General features: G+C 48.0%; 1 protein-coding gene and 1 long non-coding RNA gene across 3 annotated transcripts in view; one reads left to right on the top strand and one right to left on the bottom strand.

The window, feature by feature from the left end:
- Window positions 1-23,442, top strand: part of IFT140 (intraflagellar transport 140) — a 1,808,590-nt gene that overhangs the window by 316,002 nt on the left and 1,469,146 nt on the right. For both annotated transcript variants that reach the window (XM_085628169.1, XM_085628168.1), the window contains exon 3: window positions 15,328-15,549. In XM_085628169.1, the coding sequence (XP_085484295.1) occupies window positions 15,328-15,549 (222 nt within the window). The remainder of the gene's footprint in view (window positions 1-15,327; window positions 15,550-23,442) is intronic.
- LOC146789893 (uncharacterized) overlaps window positions 1-23,442 on the bottom strand; it is a 454,764-nt gene that overhangs the window by 282,899 nt on the left and 148,423 nt on the right. The window lies entirely within an intron of this gene.

Below are 23,442 nucleotides of genomic sequence, written 5' to 3' on the forward strand. Positions count from 1 at the left end.
GAGGGCGAACAACAATGGCGACAGGGGGCAACCTTGCCGAGTACCCCTCCCAAGCTGAAACGGAGTCGATGCCCGGCAATTTACCACCACACTCGCAAGGGGTCCCTCATACAGCAACCTCACCCAGCTCACAAAACCATGGCCAAAGCCGAACTTGGCCAGCACAGCCCACAAATATGCCCATTCCACCGTATCAAAGGCCATCGTGGCATCGAGAGACGCCACAATAGCTGGTTCACGCAGCGTGCCCGCCCTGGCGAATACACCATGAAGGCGCCGAAGGTTTAACGCAGTGTTACGATGCGGAATAAAACCGGATTGATCTGGGTGGATCAAGTCTCCAAGTACCCTGATCAATCGGGCCGCCAGGATTTTAGCCAGAATCTTCGGCTCGGCGTTAAGGAGTGAGATAGGCCTATATGAGGCACACTTATCTCGGGGTTTACCATCTTTGTGTATAACAACAATTGTCGCCAGTCGCTGATCCAACGGGAGGGTCCCACTCCCCCGCGCCTCCATGAACATGGCGCGCAGGTGAGGGGCGACCCTATCCGGAAACAGTTTATACAGGTCAACCGGCAAGCCATTCGGGCCCGAGGCCTTACCCGAGTTCAGCGCGCGGATAGCTCCCGCCACCTCATCGACCGTTATGTCACCATCAAGATCATCCCTATCTACGTCAGAGAGACAGGGCAGAGCGATATCACGCAAGAGGTCACGCGAGTCCTCGGGCGGCCTATCCGACACTGAGGCATAAACCATACGGAAATAGTCCGAGAAACACTGTACAATCCTCTCAGGTTCCACAATCACCTCTCCCCCCTCTCCCGTCAACTCCGGCACTACTCTATTGACCCGTTCTTTTTTGTCCAGCCAAGCTAGGAGTTTCCCGGCCTTGTCACCAACATCATACAGGCGGCCCTGCTGTTCCCTACTGAGGGTCTTAGCGGCATTCGTCACCAGGTCCTTATACTCGGCTTGCTTCAAGCTCAGCTCATGCAGTGAGGCCTCTGTAACCTCCTCCTCGAGCGCTCCCTCCAAAGCCACGATCTCCTCCTCAACCTGCATAACCTCGCCATCTCTCCGCCGCTTGGCCGCCACTACAAGGGAGAGGGCCTCCCCTAGCAGCACGGTCTTAAATGCTTCCCACAGCGACACAGCCGAGTCCACGGATCCCTGATTGTCCTTGAAGAAATTATCAACTGTCTTCACCAGTGCGCTGCGCATCTTGGGGTCTCGAAAGTACCAAGGGTTAATAGGAGCCACCCTTCCCCCTCCCTCACGGCCGACATCCAGCCTGACCCACACTGGCGAATGGTCCGATATACCACGCGCCATGTGCCTGGCCTCGGACACCAATGAGGCGTGCGCAGCCAGAGTGAGCAGGTAATCAATCCTAGAGAGGCTACCATGCGCCCCGGAGTGGAAGGTGTATTGGCTCTGTGTGGGGTGCCGGAGCCTCCAGCAGTCTATCAGGCCCAGTGTGTCTAGAAAGTCTGGAAGCCACTTCTGAGCCCCCCCTGTGTCTCTGGACGGGTATCTATCCAGCAGCCCAGAGCCGACAGCATTGAAATCACCCCCCACCACAAGCATACCCCCCGGGAGATCCAGCAAGGCCCTACCCAGATCTGTAAACGTGGAGGCCTGCAGGGCCGGCGGGACATAAACCGAAACTAAAACCAAAGTTCTTCCCTCCCACCGCCCCGCCACCGCCACAAACCTCCCCCTATCGTCAACAATGGTGGAGTCCACCTCAAATGGTAACGAGGCTCTGACTAGGATGCCCACACCCCTGGACCCAGAGGAGAATCCCGAATGAGCTATGAATTTATAACCCTTCCTATTAAGAGCATAGCACGTGTTACCTATAAGGTGCGTCTCCTGCAGTAGGGCGACATCCGGCAATGACCGTTTCAAGAATTGCAAAACAATCCCGCGCTTAATGCGATCCCCCAAACCATTAACATTCCAGCTAATAACACTTAAACCCCTACCCCCCATCCCCACACGTAAAGAGGCCCACCCCACACCCGAAGAGCCACCATGGAACAGTCCTGAAAATAATCACTACGCCTTGCAGAAACGAACCCCCCAACAACAAACCCAAAATCCCAACTATCCCCCCCACCCTGCACCCCTGCTGCAGCTTACAAAGCCCCCCCAACTTGCAGTGTGCCTGTCGCCCTACCAAACCCAAAATCTACAAAAAGTACCCTAAGGGAGGAAAGAGCTCCCCTCGTCCTCCCACAACCCTCCGTATTTACTGCATTCTGTTCAAGTCATTAGCTAGAGACAAATCGAGTCAGTCCGGCTCCGAAGACATCAACCTTGTTCATCCCGGCCACTGTCCCCGTCTGCGGCAGTGACCTCTCCCGTCCGTCGTCGGGGCAGAGCGTCCAGCCATTCATCGGCCATGACAGGCGACTCAAAGAAGAATGTTCGGTCTTCGTACACCACACGTAGTCTGGCAGGGAAGAGCATGGCATATTTCAGTTCCCTCTCCCGAAGCCGCCTCTTCACCCCCAGGAAGCCCTGCCTCTGCCTCTGCACCTGCTGGGTGAAGTCAGGATAGAAATTCACCGACGCGTTCTGGAAGGGGACCGGGCCCGTCACCCTCGATGCTTGCAGGATAGCGTCCCGATCTCGAAAATGAAAGAGCCGGGCGACAATCGGCCTCGGTGGGGCTCCCACCTTGGGCCTCCCACCCGGCACTCTATGGGCCCTCTCAACTGCGAAAAACTTCCCAAGACCCTTAGGCTGCAGATGGTTAAGCACCAAGTCCTCCACGAGCAGGTCTACAGAAGTCTCGTCCGAGGACTCCGGGACCCCGATAACGCGCACGTTGTTGCGCCTGGCCCGGCTCTCAAAGTCCTCCAGCCGACGGGCGGCGAGATCACTCTCGGTCCGCAACTTACGGACCTCGGTCTGTAGTTCCGAGACATCATCAGCGAGGCCCGTGGTCTTGAGGTCCAGGGTTTTAACTCGTTCATTTGTTTTGCCCAGATCCGCGCGGATCAGATTAACGTCCACCAAGATGGTATCCACTTTGTGCGCCAGGGCATCAAACTGTCTCCCAATCGAAGTCTGCAGCCCTTCGAGCGCGCCCATGACATCCTGCAGCGAGAGCTCCGGGGCCAAGGGTGAGGCAGTCTTCTGTGTATCCGGCGACTGGCTGGGTCCACCCGGTGACCCCTTCTGCTGGGCATAGCGGTCCATATTATTGGCTTGAGTATAGGCTCCCCGCCTGGTGGCCTTAGGCTTCAGCCGATCCACCTCTGCTTTGCCCGACATGGTTGGTTCAAGCAGGTCGGTTCAAACAGGACGGCCCTCTCTCAGCGAAAGGAATCAGGAGTGCTCAGTCCTGCGATGGGCCGCCAGAGTAGCGTGCAGAGCGTCCAAATGATAATAAAGCAGCCGAGAGCACTCCCTGGGCAGGGCAAACAAAGGGCGAGAAAGTGAAAGTGAAAGTGAAAGGATGGGGACCTCCGTCCGGTAGTTCACACCTCGCCTGGCCGCTGTTGTTCAATTAGAGGTCGGGCATCCTGCCAACTCTAGCCCCTGGCATCCCTCGGAGATAGGCCTCAATCCTCCGCCATGCGTAACTCCGGTTCCCGGTGGGCGATCCGACCTCGGGTAGCATCAATCGCCTCCCTGACAAGTCATCTGCACGATGCCATGCATACAGACAGGATTAGAGACAGGATAGTCGACGGAGGGCACGAGGGTCTCGGGAGCTCAAAGCTCACGCGGCCATCTTGGTGAAGCGCTAGGCTCCTCCCCCCCGCTCAATAGGTTTTTTAATGAATTTTTATGAATTTTAAATATATGAATCCATTAGTATATATTTAATATCATGTAATGTAGGACACAATATTTAAGTATAGGTGTGTAACAAAAAATATTTTTTAATCTACAATATGATCAAGTTCATTGTTTATACAGAACCATTTTGCAATACTATTGTCAGTGATACCGGCATTCATGCAGTTATTTTAATCAACACTTGCACTTTACAAAATTATCAAATAATGTTGGATATGCTAGTCAAGCCTAAGCAAATGTGTAAGCAACCATATAACACGCTTTGGTAAAATAGATCATGAGCAATACTAGTAAAATAGTATGTCTTCTATGTTCACTTGGGAACACATGACACGGGAGAAACAAAAAAACAACCAAAAAATAAGGATATAAAAACAGTTGGCGGACTGCGTTTCCGCATGTGAACAAGGATACTTTGTTATCCGAAACGCGTCATAAGCTGTAGAGAACAAATAAAGACCTGAATTTTTGCCACGATGTTTCGGAGTCCGTGACTCTCTCTTCGCCGGCTGGGCAGTGGGGAGAGTCGAATACTTGTTTCATATATATATATATATATATATATATATTATCGGCGCTCTGTAATGAAATTAAAAGTGTCCTAACTTTCGTATCTTAGCAGCCATGTTTAACATATAACCATAAACTACCTTTCCCATGAAGCAACTGGAAAGGAAGACCAAAGTTATTCAACCAATGGTAGCTCTGCAAGTCCCATAATAGTCCAACTTGACAATTATCCCCCTCCCCCTCTTTCTTCCCGCAGCCAAGATCTTCTCCGTCCTATGTGTATTCTTGCTTGGACACTTCAATTCCTATGAAGCATACAAAATAACATAATTTAGAAACCAGATTTGTAATGTCTCTCAACCAGTATACAACATAACGTTACAAATACAATTTTATGATATCATATTGTAAACACCGTTACAAATACAGATCTATGTTATCATATAGTATGTATCATAGCATATCAAACCACACAAATCTTTTTTTATTTCCCGTAATACGTCGGTCTTCCTGTTCCCGCAATACAGGTGGGTCATGATCCCCTGATCGTTGGGAGAGATAATTCTCACCTCAGAGTCCTTCATAGAATTGTAACTTTCCGTTACAAAACCTAGGAATTTTTAATTCTGTGTCGGAACTGAAGGCGACGATTATACATGTTCAAAGCTTATTGACCACCATGGTTGTCATGTCTATGATTTGATTGAAGTAAAACATTGAAAGGTGGAATCCAAGGACCAATCTGGCGCATTCAGATGTCCTCCAACCGGGCCCCTAGAACAAAGGATTTTGAGGTCAAAGCACCCCTAGCAGAATGTGCCCCAAATTTGAAAGTGTCAACACCGGCCTCTTGCATGATCCATCTGACCCATCTTTATAGTAGGGGAGGAGACCACTTGCAATGATTTGAGAATGGAAATGAGGAGTTGTCTTTCACTTAGCGGGTGAAACCCAGAAGTCATGTCTTAATAGGCCATTATGCATCTCACCACACATAATTTGGTATCTTCATTGAACGCTGGGTATGAAATCAACCTCAAATTACATTTTGCTTGTCTAGATACATGGAATGTAACTCCATCCGGGGTAAACACTCTGCCCGGCTCCAGTGCTTTAACATACGAAACTCTTCTTCAGGATATGAGGCACAGCACCATGGTCAGCTTACCTGATAGCTCCTTCCTAGAAAGTATTTATTGCTCTTCCATGACAAAAAGAGTTCAAGGACATCGTTCACATCCCAAAGGTTGAGTACCTTGGTTCAGGAGGAGGTGATAGGCGTATACCCCTAATCAGTTTTTGCACCAAAGGGTGTTCCCAACTGGAGACTGCTCTGCTGAGATGACCAACCTGAAGGTATTCACTGATCTGTAAGCAAGACCTTCTGAGGCCAAGGAAGACAAAAAGTTCAAACAGACTGGACGCCACAGGATCCACCTCCCTCTGGAGACACCAACCCTACCTTCTTCTCTGTGCGGATTTATACCTCTTACTTGTTCCTTCCACCCAGGTCCTTCATAGGAGATGTTTAGCTTCTTGCGAAAGTCCTGGGACTTTCCATCATTCTCTGAAATCTTCCACGCCAGTAGAAACAGGTGTCCATTCAATACTAAGTGATGGGAATTTCCCACAGGGCCCTGGGGGAGATTTGGCACTGGGGGAAGAAGGATTGGAGAATCCCAAGAAAGTTCCATCAGAACTGGATACCAAAATTGCGATCTCCAATTCGGCGTTACCACCAACTCCACCTTCTGTCCACCTAATGTCATCTTACCTCTGTTGATAGTCTTGCGATCATTTAGAAGAAAGGGAATGCATATCCTTCTTTTTTCTAATTCAATCCTCGAGAAAAGCACCAATCTCTACTGCTTGAGGGTCTGGTCTTCAGCTGAAGGATCTCTCCAGTTGGTGATTCAGGTGCGATGCAAATAGATCCACCGTGAACAGGCCCATCGCTCCTCTGCCTTGGAGATTGCTGAGTGACACTTCCAAAGACTCATGTCCTGGAGTAATCTGGAGTTCCAGTCTGCCACTTCATTGTTCTGCTATCACCACGATGTTGTTGCCCAGGCAGAAACGCCAGAAGTTCTTGGCTAACTCCGATGGGGTTTTTGATCAAGTCCGCTTGAGATGGTTGATGTAACAAACTGACGAAACATTGTCCATCTTCAGCAGCACACAACACCATGCCGTCTCTTTGGTCCATCACCATACGGCAAATAAGCCTGACTGAAGTTCCAGTCAGTTGATTTGTAACCGCTGTTCTTCTTAAGACCTCTTCCCTCCAGTGTATAAGATGCCACAAAGGATACCCCAGCCGCTTCTGCTGGCCTCTGATTCTATTATGATAACTGGATTGGAACCAAAGATTGCTCTCCCACTTCATGGCTCCATATGCGTGAGCTGCCATCTCATTTCCTCCTTTGCGTCTTCCGTCAAAGGAACCCTCTCTGAGTGTGTCAAGCCTCTGCATAAGTGGTGAGCTTTCCTGCACTGCATGGCCCTGTAGTGGAAAGGACCCAGAAAACATTGCTGGAATAGATAAGTAAAGGAGACCCCCTATTCAAGCCATTTGCCTCAGTGAGGTTCATTCCTTTGATAGATTCTTGTAGAGCTCTTGTCTGATCTTCGCAATCGTTTTCGACTGAAGGCTCCGAGTGGTGAAGCTGGAGTTGATTCCGAAACCCAGAAATGTTGCTTATTGGGCTGAAAGGAGCAGTGATTTTTTTTGCATTGATGATGAAGCTTAGACCATCCAAAATGTGTACTGCTGTTGGGAGACGTTTTTCGAAGTTTCATTGGTCATTAGTCCATGATGAGGATATTGTCCAAATAGACTATTAGGCAGATTCATTCATCCTGTAGGGTCTCCGTGGTCAGACATAGCACCTTTTGAAGCACCAGGGCGCATAGGAAAGACCGAAGGGCAAAGATGTGAACTCATACAGTTGGTCTTTCCATTCAAACTGAAGGAATCTGTGGTGTGGTGGGAAGATAGGGATGGTGATGTACATGTCCTTCAAATCCAGATTCCCTTCCAATCGGCTGGCTCAAAATTTCCCTCAGAAGGTGAATTCCTTCCATTTTGAAGTGGCGATAAACCAGCCACTCTTTGAATTCTCTCAGATTGATGACGGGCCGTTGACCTCCAACTATCTTTTCTACCAAGAAAAGATTGCTTACAAAGCCCAAGGGTGGATGACAGAAGGGAATATAGCCCCTTTGTTTAATAGGTCCTCCACTTCCTGTGTAATCAGGAGGAAGTCTCGTTCTAAGAACAGGAGAGGACGAGGGAGCTGTCTTTGAAGGGAAGTCCCATAAAATTCCATATGAAAACCTTATATTGATTGGAGGACCCAGGCATCGGATGTAGTGCGTTCTCAATTGTAGACGAATTAGGCCAGCCACCCTGCCACTCTAAGTTGGGAAGAAGGAAGAACACATACCGGGAGTAATTCTGTGGAAACTTCTGCAAGTTCCAACCCCTGGCCTCTTTGTGGTGTGGCCCTCCAGATGGGAAGAAGCCTCAGAGCCTGGACCTTTCCTGCTATTGTCAGCGGTGAGATCCTTGGCCCGGGTGGGAGCTGTTGTAAAGGAGCGGCTGGCAGTGCGCCTTCTACCACGACTGGCCCAGGAGAAAACCTCAGGAACAAGTATACTTACAGGTAAGTAAAGGTAGCTACACACTTCCCCATTTCCTTGACAAACGTGTCTCCAAAGAGTTCCTTTGTGCAATTGGGCCTGCTTCGGAGGAAGCTAGGTCTCCCAGTTTGTGATCCACTTTAATAAGGAGTCACCTCATGCGTTCTGTGGACAATGCACAGTTAGCAAGTTGATGGCCCGGTGACCCCATCCCAAGAGAATATCCGGCAAAATTGTGGACCACAATTGTTTGCCCTCTTCAGCCATATCCACGATTTTAGTGAGTGGCCCTGTGGTGTTTAGCAATGCCTTTCTTGGGGTCTCAGATATATCTTCCCAGGAAGGTGGCCATTTGAGTGTCGCCTCTAGGGTCTTGGCCACCTCGCCTCCCAAAGAGGGATGAGGACACTCCACCCTGAGGCAAGCCCGGGCCTCCTTTTCCAATGGCTTAATCAGCGTGCTGTGACATAGGTCGCTACTTTCTCTGCTGAAGACCACTCTGAGGAATATGGGTGCATGAGATCGTCCGGGTCCAGAATGTCTGACATGTCTGTCCCATTTGTTATAAAGGGCTCAGGAAAGTTTTCCTGCATCTGCGGAAGGACGCAAAGGTCTAGAGGGGCCTGGGTCCTCATCCAAATCCCCATGGTAGACATCCATGTCCAATGGGTTAGGGGTAACTGCCTCGTCTAGTTAGATCATCTCCTCCCCCAAGGCCTTACCCACTAGAAAAGGAATTTGGGAGTCAGGGTTGTCTGAGGGGGGAATAGATTGGGATAAGAACGAGCTTTTCAGACTGTCAGACACATCCATGTCCATGCCCTGTACATGCTTGAGTTTGCTCCGCTCATTAGAAGGAATATGGTCTTTGATGCAGGCGTTTCCTAGGACTCATGGGAGGATCCACCAAATTCAGAGGCCCAGGATAGCAGTAAGCTAACTTCATCAGTTTGTGTTCCAGAGGAGTTATGGCTGAGGCAATGGCCTGGTGAATGGATGCATCTACTGGGCCGCAAAGTTCTTCATCAGAAGGTATGTAGGGAGGCCTATTGTTCTCTGAATAGTTCATCTCTGAATGCGTCCTGGTGTTACAAAGAGGCCAATAAACTAATATGGGCAGCTGAAAGTTGTGATCTGTTGCTGGATACAGCTGTATAGAGAACCGGGAGCTCAGGTATGGGTTGATCCCCTCGGACAGAAACGCCCTTTTTTATCTCATGGGCTTCACACCTGGGCTTGTCTTTTACGGTATCAATATGCAGGCTCCCACCTGTATGATAATGCAGACCCCAAAGGGGCATCAATTGGTGCATACTTGTTGTCAGTGCCTACTGGCACTGATACAGACCCACCTGTGGGGCATTGATCCAGTCAAAAAATGGTGTGGTGTTAAGAGGAAGTCGACACGCAGGTAGGTTTACCAAGTCGCTTTATTGTTGTCCAGTCTCGCAAGCTCCCTGGCAGCAACTGCCGAAACCCCTGCATTCCGTGATCCATGCAGGGAACCTAGAAACAAGAATGCGCGAGCATAACACACATCCACGCCAGGTCTCAACACACCTACCCCTTCCTTCACATGGCAAACAACAAAATATAAACAAACCTAACAGGAGAAACAAATACAAAACAAAAATTTTAAAGTAATGTAAAGATGATTAGAGTTGACAAAAGAGTTCTGCAAGGTTCAATATCTGACATAGTCCTGAAATTTGGCGGGAGCAGCCCTTGCCCTAGAAGAGCTTTCCCGGGGAACAATCTCCCTGTAGGAAACATGTATCCCCAAACTTACCCCACAGGATGCACACTAGCACAGGGTGTATGGACCCCAAATTTCCCTCTTACATACTCAGCCTTAGACTTCGGCACGACAGAGACTGCACATGTATTCCAGATTTTACCATTCTCCAAAACTACCCGATGATCTCTCACCTCCCTCACTTTGACCGGAGCAGAAAACTGAGAGGATCCGTTACGAACAAGGACAGGATTCTTCACCCTCACCCAGTCACCGACACATACCAGAGATACTCTGGCACAAATAGACGCATACTTGGATTGTGTAGCAGCTCTGACATCAGCTACTTTGCCCAACTTCGGTTGATCAACCTCTTTTCTTGACATCCAGTCTTTATTAAGCTTAGAACCCCGCTACTCTACCCCTTAGCAAGGTGAAGGGAGACATCCCAGTAATCGCATAAGGAGGGGTTCTCATAGCCCACAACATCTCAGAGATGGCCCCCTTCCAATGCAATCCATTGATCAAAGCCAACTGTAGCTGATCATTGACAACACGGTTGAAACACTTAACTAGACCATTGCTGCGGGATGATAAAGTGAGGTGAGGATATGCTTGATGCCATGCTCCTTTAGAAACTCCTGCATCTCTACAGGCACGAACTGAGTCCCGTTGTCAGTCACTAGCACTTCCGGAAACCCCTCCCGAAGAAAGACATCCATGAAAAAATTGATGATGGTACCAGAATTGACCCCATCCACACACCTCACCTCAGGCCATTTAGACGTATAATCAATCAACACAAAGGCATATTTGGGAGAACTACCCATCACACCAAAAGGTCCAGCTACATCAAAAGCCAACTTGTTCCATGGTGAGTTCTTAACAACAATAGGATTGATGGAAGAAGGATAGGTTACTTGTGTTTTGTCACTCAAAACACATGCTCCACAATCACGAATACAATGCTCGATGGACTTATCTACATCCGGCCACTAGAAGTCCTCTCTAACCCTTCGTTTCATGGCGCGAATGCCCAGATGACCTTTGTGAGCCAGATCCAAAACTTTCATGCGCATGCTCTCAAGCACAACCAACAACCCACCCCTCCGAAGAATTCCATCCACAAGAGACAATTCGTTGCATACTCTCTTAAAAGGAATCAGCTCAGGAGCCAAATTCATATCGCTGGGCCAACCGTGAACCACAAAGTCCAATACCCTGGTGATCCCAGCATCCTCGGAGACTGCCAATTTCCAATCGATTTCAGACAGGGCACCCTCGACAGTGTCAGCAACCGCACAAACAGCACACACCATTTTCAGATCATCAACCACAGTGTCAGCAGCAACCTCGGTGAGGGGTAACCTGGACAGAGAATCGGCCACATGATTCTTAACACCAGCCACATACTCCAGACAATAGTTAAACTCATTCAGTCTGCACTGCCACTTGGCTATGCGTGTAGTGGCTCTCCCCCCCCCACCTTGGGTGTTAAAGAGATCCACCAAAGGTTTATGTTCGGTTCTCAAAAGAAATTTGTTCCCCCCACAAAAAGTTCTGGAAATGTTGTACACCCCACCACAAACCTAGGGCCTCCTTTTCGAACGTGGAGTAAGTGCTCTCCGCCCCCGAAGTGCTCTTGAGGCAAAAGCTATGGTCTCCTCCCTATTGTCACATCTCTTCTGCATAAGAACAGCCCCTAAGACCACATTGCTGGCATCTGTAGTAACAGTACAACGATCATTGATGTTAAACAGCTTTAGGGGGCGTGCTTGGACAATTGCTTCCTTCAAGAGCTCGAAGTCAAGACTACACTCAACAGACCACACAAACTTAGCATTCTTTTTGAGGAGATCACGCAAGCGTGCCGTCATGTCTGAGAAATTGGCTACAAATGTGGCGTAATATTCAACCAGACCTAAAAAAGAACGAAGCGGGTCCTTATTCTGAGGTTCAGGTGCATTTTGGATGGAATCTAAAAGCTTTACCTTGGGTTCAACCCCCCTACCAGAAATGTGGTGTCCCAGATAGTCCACGGCTTCTTGAAAGAATTTGCACTTATCTTTCCTCAGCGTTAACCCACTAGATTTGACAATGTACAACACTTGTTTGACTCAGGAGTCGTGTTCTTCCAAGACGATATTCTTATTTATGGAAAAAATTAGTTAGAACACGATACCAGAGTCAAACAAGTGTTGGACATTGTCAAATCTAGTGGGTTAACGCTGAGGAAAGACAAGTGCGAATTCCTTCAATTTTCGGTATGGAAGACAATCCCCGTCGGAGTCTCTACTGGACAGGTTCCGGTGAGGCTCAGCAGATTCTGATAGTTGGTTAGTCTTCAATTCGTCACCTGGAAGTGGCAAGGTAATCAGCAGGATTCAGCAACACAGGGTGGGGAAGACTGGGGACTGGACCACTCATCGCCACTAAAATGAAGTGGACACGCAGGTAGGTTCACCAAGTCGCTTTATTCTGTCCAGTCTCGCCAGCTCCCTGGCAGCAACTGCCGAAACCCCCGCATTCCGTGTTCCACGCAGGGAACCTAGAAACAAGAATGCGCAAGCACAATACGCCTCCATGCCAGGTCCCAACAGGTGTATACCAGCACCTAGAGATCTTGCGGGGTGTCTTACTCCATGCAGGGTGGGGGCCAGGGCCAAGGCCCTCTTTGTTGGCTTGCCGTTTGGTTTGAATGTTGATTGCTCGCCGTCTGACAGAGGAGCTGTAGCGTCTCTATAGCCGCACTGTGCTTATGAAAGAGCGCTCTCTAGTGGGCGGAGGCCTCTACCGTGGGGACCGCGGCCCAGACGTCAGTGCCGTGAAAGGAGCGATGAAATGCGTTCTCGCGGGCCCTTGTTATAAGGGAGTAATTAATGGTAGCAAATACAACCAACAGCGGCATGGTTCTCTTAATCCTTACCACAGAAAGCAAATCACACAAGGAGAGGGCACTCATATCATGGCTGCAGCAGCGAAGAAAAAGGGGATCGATAATCAAGGAAGGACTATCATGCGACTAGCAAGGTTACCTTTGGTCTCATACCTTTTGTCTTCCTTTCCTGTTGCTTCATGGGAAAGGTCATTTATGGTTATATGTTAAACATGGCTGCTGTAAAAATGAAGTGAAGAAAGAATACATAATCTTCCCCTCTGGTCCTTGATATAGCATTCTAGAATTTACCAGCATTACACCAAAGGTCAGCCTTTGTATGGTGTCCCTTGTCTTTGATCTGTCAGTCATCAGGAAGCAACTCCGTTTTGCAGGTAAATCTGTGACAGTGTGCTGCTGCTGCCCATATGGTGATTGTGTTCTAAGTGCGGGGCAGGACAGTGATGCTCAAAAGAAATCGAAAGAGGTCCAATTACAGGTGTAAGCTGGGAATCACTGATCAGTATAGGGTGTGTTTTTATATTAGTCTCATTATGGTGCTATATAGATGAGCCACATCATACACTGGCCTGAGGAATGGGTAGTATTAATGCTTTACTTACTGTATCATTGTGAACTACCATTTTAACATAGTGAATACTGACTTGAGAATCCAGTGCAAGATACTAGGCTGTATAGATTACCTTCATAGTTTTGTTACTTTATGTGATGAGACATTATTTATACTGGCTTGGGTGTAATCCATTACATACAGGTACTTGCTAATACTGGCTGAAGTGTAGTGCTTTACATACTGGGGCATTTGCTGTACTGGCATAGCAAAGGTGCTTTATGTACTGGTTCATTGATATTATAGTCCTATGGAAGATGCTTAGGAATTGTGAGCATTCGCCGGGTGATAGACCGTTGTATACAAGTGCATTGTAGAAACTAGCTTGAATATGGAGTGATACATGCTGGGACAATACTAGTCTGGTTATCATGCGTTACATACTGGAGTACTGACATGTTTATTTAGTTCTCTATTCCTTTGTAGTCAATACTTAGATAAATTGTGTTGTGAAAGATTTACCTCCCGATATAGAGTTTGATAGTCAGGGTACTCCATTGCTACAGCGACAAAGTACCCTGTGCACCAGTCTCTCAGTCCCACTGCCCAATTTTGGGTCAAGCCAACTGACAAGTTTATGCAGACAGAGTAAAATGTACTCAGTTGCCATAAACCTTTCTTTGACGGCCCGAGGAAGTACCATCTTCGAAGGTAAGCCACCCGAACACCCTATTTAGCGTGGGCGGTCATAAGGCTTTTTTTTTTACACTGCTGAGGGATATAAAAAAATGACCATGGGAGAAACCTCTGATGGTTTTGAGTAAATTCGTTTTTACTTTTCCAAAAAGAAACTCCTGTTTTGGGAGACTGTTTTTGAAAAGTAAAAACTTTTAAAAGGCTTTGTATGAATCACTGTGACTGCTATATAAACGCACCCACAGAATTCACAGTAGGGCAGGCGGTGAACTCTAAAGTTTGTAGGCAGAGTAAAGGCAGCTTGAGAGATGTAAAGTCCTCTGCCACCTTGAAAGCCTTTTCTTCATCCATCAAACAGTAAATCAGGCCCTTTTTTGGTCTCAATTTCTCTAAACATTTCTTGTGTGGTAATCCAGCAACACCATCCTGGAAATGGGGATTTTCACTCGATTGATTTTGACATAACTTACTACTCAGGCGATTGAAACCAGTCAGATGATCCAGGATGTCTCAGGAGGTCATGTAATGTGATTTGTATGTGATTTTCAGAAAGTGAAAGCATAATCCTCTCTTCTGATCCTGATAAATTATGCAAGTATCACCCCCCCACCTCCCTTCTTGCCAGTATACTTCATTTTTTATATAGAGTTTCCTCCCCATGCCAGGCTGTTTTCAGTACCGAGACCCACAAACAGCCACATAGGTCTGTGTGTGTGCATCTGTTCTCAAAACCTGCAATCTCCTGAATACCACAAACCATGGGTAGATGCATACAATTGCAGCTCGTATCCCTAGACTCCATTGATGCCATTGATACTGGGTAAAAGAGATTCTGTCTGGTAAACGACTCCTACAGCTGCTCTGTAGTGAAGTTCATAAACAAGGACAGGCACACAGCTGAATATGGTATTGCTCCCTTTTTCTAGGGAAATAGATGCAAGGAACTCAAAAAAGGGAAGTTCTTCAATTCCTACTGTGTTGGTTGAGAACACCCAGCACTATCACAGCTGTGGAACAAATTTCATAGATGCAGATGTGTCCCATCCAAAACTGATGTTCTTCACCAATGGAGAGGCATGGAGCCATGCTTTTAGCTCAAGATCGGATAGGTGGTTTGCAACAGAATGTTTTACAACATGCGCAGCACTGGACTTGGTTTTGCAAATGCCTTGGTTTTATCCTGATAAATGATGAGGAGTAATTCATATTGTGGTGTTTAGTTTATGATTATGAAACTGTCTTAAAATGAGTCAGTGTAACATCCAGATGCCTGATATCTCAATTTATGTCAAGTGTTGTGGAAGAATAGAAAAAACTTAATGATGTAAAACATGCCATATAAAAAGTTGTGTATTGCTTATACATTCTAACTTTTCTGACGATTGGTTCTCACAAAAATGAACAAGCCGGTGAAAGGCTTATAAAGTATACTGGCTTGAAAATTGCTTGTTTTCATTTGTTCTTTCTTCCTGTTAGGGTGAGCATGTTCCGGGTGCCCACCTGGAGCGCCCCTTCCTGGCTGTCTCCTTTACCTGGCACCCCAATAAGCGCATATTGGCTGTGGGTTGGGAGAGCGGTGAAGTACTGATGTTCAATGAGCAGGAAAAGGAGCAGCACTCTGTGCCCACCACACATGGGTCAGCTGTCACTGTCTTAGAATGGAGCCCCAATGGAAGCCGCCTAGTGTCTGGCGATAGCGTAAGTGCCTTTTTTACTGTATCCTGCTGGAACGTTTGCCACAAAGAGACATTTTCACCACAAAGGCAAAATTAAACCTTTTTATTAAATATTGTTCTCTGATGAGGAGCACAAGACAAAGGCAAATGTGAAGGTCCTATCTTTTAATGATGCAAAGGCACAGAGTCTTGTCAACTCTCAATCGTCATTTTTAAATGCAAAATGTACAGATTAATGATAATGACAACATTTCTATTTTTATGTTACCCTCAATTTACCTTGCATGAACATGTTTCTTGTCCGGAGGACTATGGTTTAGAACTTTAGAGTGTACTGCTGTTATGACCATGCACAACAACATGACGTACCGATGATCAGGGATCTCCTTTCTCTTGACTGCTTGGCCATATCCAATGTAAGATTCGGGAGCACATGAAAGGAGCAGGCAAATGTAGCTTTAATGGACTGAACATTTTGGACCTTTACAGGACTTTCTCTTTCAGTGGTAGTCCTGAAAATATACAGTCTTCGTACTTGGAAATGTTTCTTTGGAAGATATCTGAGCAAGTGTCCTGTGCACTTGCCAGATATTAAGGCATTTTGGGATCATTCTGGAATAAGAATTGTTTTTTTATTAAACTACTCAAAGTTTTCTATTGATTGCTGCCCTTCTATTCCTTCTGGTCACAAACCAAACCCTGATGTACCTATTCTCCAGATCCTTATGTTTTTTCCATTATAGTTTCTTGATCATTGCGTCAGTTTCCATTTTTATGGGTTTTCTGAATTTGATACATCTCTTCAAGAGACTTTGTGCTTCCTCTCCTACACTGACTCTATGCTAAAAATACTTCTAGTTTCTAATCTAATCCTTCAATTTTTTTTATCTCCTCCACCTCCTTGCTAAGCTTTTGTTGCATCTTGTTCAAATTTTTTTAAACTTCAAATAGGATTTTGAGAGCAGTCCTTGAACACCTGCAGGTTTCCTTCTAACCTGTGTCTCCTCATCTGGTCTCCTTTTCTTTTCTTTTCCAAGCACCTTGCTTGTATGCTGCTCTTGAGGTGGCAATTGATCAGGGGACGGATGTTGTACATTTAGTGTCTGCTATAACCTTCTGGGGAGTGAACAAGACAGGGGAGTTTCACTTCCAGTTTTAAGATTAGGTTCTGATTCGTTGGAAGTCTCTTTGTACTTGATATCATAATTGCACATAATGCAGCTGGGCTGATGCTTTTACAAAAGTCATGATAGGATTTATTTGTGAGTGGAGCGAATAGATTTAACGGAATTGCAGGTTCTGTGAGTTGGTGGAGAAAACTATAGTTACTCTGACTAAGCTATAGATGGTCTTTTTTTTTTAAACAGAGCTTGTTAGCATTTGAGTTACATACTTCTTCAGTATTACAATAATAGGCTTTGCACGTACATGTAGAAAATACATTGGTGTTCTCTTATTATTCCCATTGCCGCAAGAGTTCGTACAAACAATTCAAAGGGCCAGAGCCCAACTCCTCCCTCCCCCCCCCCCCCCCCCCCCCCCAAGCAGGTCGCCTACTTGTAGTTTGATGTTCTGTTGTTATGTGTTCACTGTTATCTTATCTTCTGTTATTCTTATCTGGGATTTCTGAGGGACAGGGTATAGCTTGTCTTGATCTTAGTCTCTTAAGGGTCTCCTCTCATTATCCCTTTCCGGTGTTGGAGGCCTCGATTGGACTTCTTCTGCCTCATCTAGGTCTGGTGTTCGCATGTCATCTAACAGTCCTCCCCATGCTCTTGCTGGTTCTTGGTTCCCTATACCTCGTTGTGCTGCTGTCTGCAAGATTCTGTTTTCTGCGTCTATCCATTTCTCTAGCTCTTTTTTCCAGGTCCCTATATTTGGCCCCCTTGGGGCTTTCCAATTCCTTGCAATTTCTCTCTTTGCTAAGACATACGCCAGGTCCTGAAACCTCCCAGTAACCTCCGTCTTGGCCGTGTGTGGGAACCAGTGGAGTATGCAGTGTCCTGGGGTATGTGGTACCTCCCTGTCTATAACGCTTTCAACTATGTTTAGCAATTCTTCCCAAAGACCGCCCAGCCTCAGGCACTCCCAGAATAGTTTATGACTTTAAATCTGGCGTTTCTCGATATCTTAAGGGTATGTTCAACAATGGTTTCCCAATCTTTTTCTGGGATTGGCACCCCCAGATCTCCCTCCCATTGTGTTCTCAACTGCTCCAGGGGGTTCTGGACATTTCTTCTGATTGCCCTATAAATGCAGGAGACTGTCTTAATTCTGCCTGTGGACTGAGCCACATATCTACAACAGTCCAGTGCTCTGGGTTCTGTCATTCCTGTGCCCCAGTGTTTCTTGAGTGCCTCAGTGAGCTCCCTATGCAGCAAAAAGTGTCCTTGGGGAAGGTCAAACCCCTCCCGGAATTCCTCAAATGGAAGAGAGTCTTTAAATAGGTCCCCAACCACTGTCACCCCTGCTTCCTTCCAATCGTCTAACCCTGTCCAGTCTCTTCCATGTGGTAAGTATCGGAGCTTTTCCAATGGCAGCTCTGGGGAGTAGGGGACCTTGCATCTAGCTCTCTGGAGCCATCTTGCCCAACACCTCATAATTACGCTTTCCTCTTCTGTTCTCCTGTGTGGCTTTTGTTTTAATCTTAGTAGGATTCTCGCCAGCACTGAGATCTCTGGCATAAATGGGTATTGTGTCCGTTCTGGGTTCCTACTGTCCCCCAGCCACCTCACAAACCACTGGAGCTGCGCTGCAAGGTAATATGCCTCGAAGTCTGGGACTAGCTCCCCAGATAAATGTTATTATGAGTGAGGTTAGCTCTCGAAATACCGCGTTCGGGATCCACATCGGAAGTGCCCCAAATATATATAGCAGTCGTGTGAGTGCCACCGTTTTTAGCATGGCCACTCTGCCTGCCACAGATAGCGGTAGTGAGCCCCAAAAACCCATGGAAGAGCGGAGGGCCCTTATTCCCTTACCCACGTTGCCTTCTACTAAGTCTGCAGTTCTATGATATATTGTCACCCCCAAGTAGTCTAGGCAAGTGGATTCCTACTGAACCTCCCCCAAACCCTCTGGTGGTCGTCTATCTGGTGCTGTAGGGAACAATCTAGATTTTTGCCAATTCACCCTCAAACCCAATAGGTAACTAAAATCCTCTAACACACATTTGGCTCCGTCTAGGTCCGTCCCTGTATCCGAGAGAAAGAGGAGCAGGTCGTCCGCATATAGCTCAATTTGGTGATGAGTCTCCCTTATTGTCAACCCTACGTAATCGCGCCCCATCCGAGCACGGCATGCCAGTGGCTCAATGGCTAGCTCGAACAATAGAGGGGGCAGTGGGCACCCCTGTCGAGTTCCTCTTTCCATTCGCTGACTCTGGGAGATAACTTTTCCTGTACGCACTCTGGCTCTTTGGTCTGCATACAGTAACTTCACCCACCTCACAAAGCCCTCACCTAGGCCCATCTTTTCAAGGACCTGCCATTTCAGGCTATCAAACGCCTTTTCAATGTCTACCCCAAAAACTGAAGCGGCATCTTTGGGGAAGTCTTTCGCCCTCAGTATGGCCATAAGGCGTCTAATATTGATGGCAGTATTCCTATTTGGGATAAAACCTGCTTGGTCCATATGCACCAGTTGGGGCATGTACTTTAATAACCTGTTTGCTAAAATCTTGCTTAATATTTTATAGTCCATGTTCAGCATGGACAACGGCCTATATCCTGTTTTATCGTGAGCTGATTTTCTAGGTTTAAGGATTGGGACTTCTTGGGCTTCTTTGGTGGTGGTCGGTAGCGTTTGTAATTCTCTTGCTGCTTCATACATCAGGACCAACTTTGGGGCTAACTCTTCCACTTACGTCCCATAAAATTCAACAGGTATCCCGTCTATTCCTGGCATTTTGTTACGCGCCATGTGTTTAATGGCCACCTTCACCTCACTCAAGGAGATGTCGCCCCCTGGGTCTTATGCTTCCTCCGTTTCCAACTGCGGTAGCTCTAATCCCTCTAAGTACCCCCTTATTGTCTCATCCCTGCACTGGGAGGTTTTACGGAATAATTTAGTATAATATCGTGCGAAGATTCCTTTAATCTCCTCCTGGGTATTTTGTCTGTTCCCTTCCTCATCCTCCATTTCCACTATAGGAGACCCCCTGTTCTTCGGGTTGACTAGCCATGCCACCAAAGAGCCTGATTTGTCCCGTTCCCCATGTGTACGGTCTAGATATTGTTGATAATCAAAACATCGTAGCTTTTCTGTGTTACACGCTACTGACTCACAGGCTTCTAGGAGTTCCCCTTGCAGTTCTGGATGTCCCGGTCGCTTCTGTTCCAGCTCCCTGGGAACTCTTTCAGCCGCCAGTACTTCAGCTATGAGTGTGCGTCTAATCCCTGCCATTTCTGCTATACAAGGGCTTCGTATCACTATCTTAAAAGCATCCCACTCTGGCAAGGGGGAGGTTGCCGTTCCGTCATTCTCTTGAAAGTATTGTGTGATCTTTTCTCAAATTCCTTCTTTAAAAACATGGTCTTCTAGTGCCTCAGGGCGCAGTTTCCAGGTGGGGATGGCCGGGTTAGGGCCTGCCCAGCGAAGGCCTAGCAGCACAGATTATGATCCGAGATCGTCCTAGCCAAATATTCGGCGGTGACTATCTGTCCATGTATGTCTGGAGTGCATAGAAACGTATCCAGTCGTGTGTATACGTCGTGTGTCACTGAGAAAAATGAGTAGTCCCTGTCATCTGGATGTAGAGTCCTCCAAGAGTCCAGTAACCCCCAATGTCTCTGCCAGTCGCTAAACAGACGCTCAGTTCGGGTGACCAGGGAGTCCTGCAAAGGGGGGGGGAAGGGGTGAGACCTATCAAGGGAGGCGTCTATTACCGCATTAAAATCCCCACCCATGAGCACTGTTGAGGTCAGATATGGGGCAAGTTGTTGGCACTATCTGGTTAGAAACTGTGCTTGATCTGTGTTTGGGGCGTAGATACTCATAATGTTCACTTCTCTGCCTTCTAGCCTCCCTCACACTGCAACATATCTACCCTCGGGGTCTATTAGCATATCTAGCACTTGAAAAGGCACTCCGGCCCTCACACAGATCAGTACCCTCCTGGCTTAGGCCGAATAGGTTGTGTAAAACACTTGTTCCCTCCATCGCTTCTGTAGGGCTTGACCTTCTTTAGCTGTGAGATGAGTTTCTTGAAGGAGCGCAATCTGCACTCCACGCCTGTTAAGATAAGAAAGCACTTTGTATTGTTTAGCCATAGTATGCATACCCCTAATGTTCCAGGTGACACTCTTGTACTTTACCGCAGTAGCCATTTGTATTTCTTCTCTCTTCCCCTCCCTCCCGCATCCCTCCATGCTGAACTCGCTGGCCTAATGGTGTTGTCCATTACTGCTGGTGTAAACCTATAATGCGACTCGCTGTACCCCAACTTGCAAACAAAACATTATAACATGTCCCCTAATGCCCTTTCCCTGGGACAAGTAGGTGGTACTCTCCTATCCAAACTAAGAGTCCAAGTCTTGTAAAAGCATACAACAGAGGGAGAGGTAAGGCAGGTGATGCGTCAGGTGCATCCGGCCGTCAGCACACCGCTCGGCCTAGTTACTACATTCCATAGCAAACAATCTACTCTCCACTTGAGTAAGGCCGCCCTTGTCTCCTATTGTCTCTTTGTTCTTTCTTGTTCTCTTATCCCCCCCTACCTGCACTGATCTCATCCGCCGTTCCAGGTGTTACTACAGGTTGCTCATCACTCGGAGCCTCTGAAATGTTTGAGTCTTGTTCCGAGTTCGAGTCGGTTTCTGGTCCGCCGACTTCCCGGTCATCTTGGCACAACTCGCATTGTGCTTTGCCGCTCCATCTGTGTCTCTGCTTGCGTCGGCGCCATTGTACCTCTACTGGGTCCCTTGCTGTGGGACCTCCCACAGCGGTTTCCGCAACATCATTGGTCCCTGGGAAGAGACACCCCTCGATGTAGTTCCAGCCAGCTCCATGCTTCCTGTCGGGTGGTAAACAACCCATTCCCGCTCGGGGTAGACACTCTCAGTTTGGCCGGGTATTGCAAGGCATATTTGTAGTACAGCTGTCAAAGTTTAGACTTGACTGATTGGAAGGAGCTCCTTTGTTGCTGTAATTCCCTCGAAGTCCAGGAATAATCGCACCACCACATTATTGACCCTCAGCTCTCCCCGTCGTCGGGCCTCTGCCAGGATATGGTCCCTATCTCAGTAGTGTAGCAGTCTTGCTATCACCGATCTTGAGGGAGTTCCCGGGGAAGGCGGTCTCGCTGGGACTCGGTGTGCCCTCTCAAGGGCATAGAAAGGTGATAGTCCCTCTGGTGCCACTGCCGTGCGCAGCCACTCCTCCAGGTAGCTCACCATGTTCATCCCTTCTATTTTCTCGGGCAATCCTGTCACTCGAATATTATTTCTTCGTGAGCGGTTCTCCGCATCTTCCGCTCGGAGTTCTAAGACACGCATCTTTGCTTCCAGCACAGTTAGTTGGGTTTTCATCACTGCGAGCACCAGGCCGGATTCAGATATTTGGCGTTCATTTGTAGCGACTCTCGACCAGTTGCTTGTGGTCGTCTCGCAGTAGGCTTAGGTCCACCCCTATCGAATCGATTTTGGTCCCTAGCCTCTCACTGGAGGTATTTATGGCCTGTAAAATGTCCTGCAAAGTTGGGCTCTCCGGGGAGGTGTGTGGCTCACTCCCCTCAGGGTGACTGACGGTCGGCGCATCCTCCTTTTCTTTCCTTTTGACCTGCTTCCCCATTATCCTTCCACGCTGTTTGCTGCCGTTGCTTGGGTGGGTGGGAGGGCAGGCTTCTTATTCCCTCGCAAGGGAACAATCAGTTCCCCCTAAATGTGTTAAATGTTTTCAGTTTCTTCAGGTCTGAGGTGCTGTATATAAGTGCGGTGCAGCCTGCCCACACCTTCCCTTCAGTGCTCTTATTGTTAAGGGGTAGGGTTACGTGCCATATTCTGGTGAGGGGCCAACCTCTAAGCTCTGCGCTCTCCTAGGTGTTATTGAACTGTCGTTGTAGAGTGGATTCCCGTCTCTCAGTGCGCTCAATGGGATGCATGCCGCTATGCCCGGAGGCCCGCCCCACCGCTCCTGGTTCGTTCCAATCACAATGAGAGCTGGGGTCCACAATGCGGCTCCAGCCCGGCTCCCCGGTCAGCAAGCCGTCGTCGCTGAGGGAATTCCGCTGCTCTCAATATTCTGTAGACTGGGTTCATATATGGGGAGATAGCGCTTAGCTCCCCCCTCCTAACTGTTGCCTCAGTGATAGCCTGTCTTGGAGTGTGCTTTACTCCAGGATTATCTACTACCCCGCCCTCTGCCAGCAAGATCCGTCTAGGCAATCCCTCGGGGACCTCACAGTCTCAGGGCTCGGCGGGTATCATTTTGCACACTTGTGTCTCGAGGTCTCCGGGCTGTGTGAGTGGGGTCTCTCACCGGCCGCAGTACTTCTCGCCCCCCTCTTCAGTCCGCTGCGGGGAAGCAGGCTGGCATGCGGATGTATGAACTGCCTCAGCACTTTGTGTATTCTCCGCACTCCAGCGTCCCAGTTACACCTCCGCCCCCGTGTTGTCCACACGCTACCCGGCTCACCGTTCCTCACGGGCTCATGCAGGTCCGGGTGGTTTCAGTAAATCAGGTCCGGTTCAAGGCGTATCGGAAGCTGCCGCCATGCCATCTCGCTCTCCGCTACGGATGGGCGCCGCCATTTTGTCCACTGCTCTCCTGAGCCGCCTAATCCTTTTTCGCTGATTTCTGTTCGCAGGATCCAGATAAAGTGTTCCCTCTAGGCTGTTTCCGATATAGGGCAGTTGCGCCCACTATTCAGGCGAATCTCCACCACTATGGAAGTCAGGATGCCGGGACGGAGCTCGTA

The sequence above is a fragment of the Triturus cristatus genome, chromosome 10 (assembly GCF_964204655.1).
Source record: "Triturus cristatus chromosome 10, aTriCri1.1, whole genome shotgun sequence".
In the NCBI taxonomy this organism is placed as follows: Eukaryota; Metazoa; Chordata; class Amphibia; order Caudata; family Salamandridae; genus Triturus; species Triturus cristatus.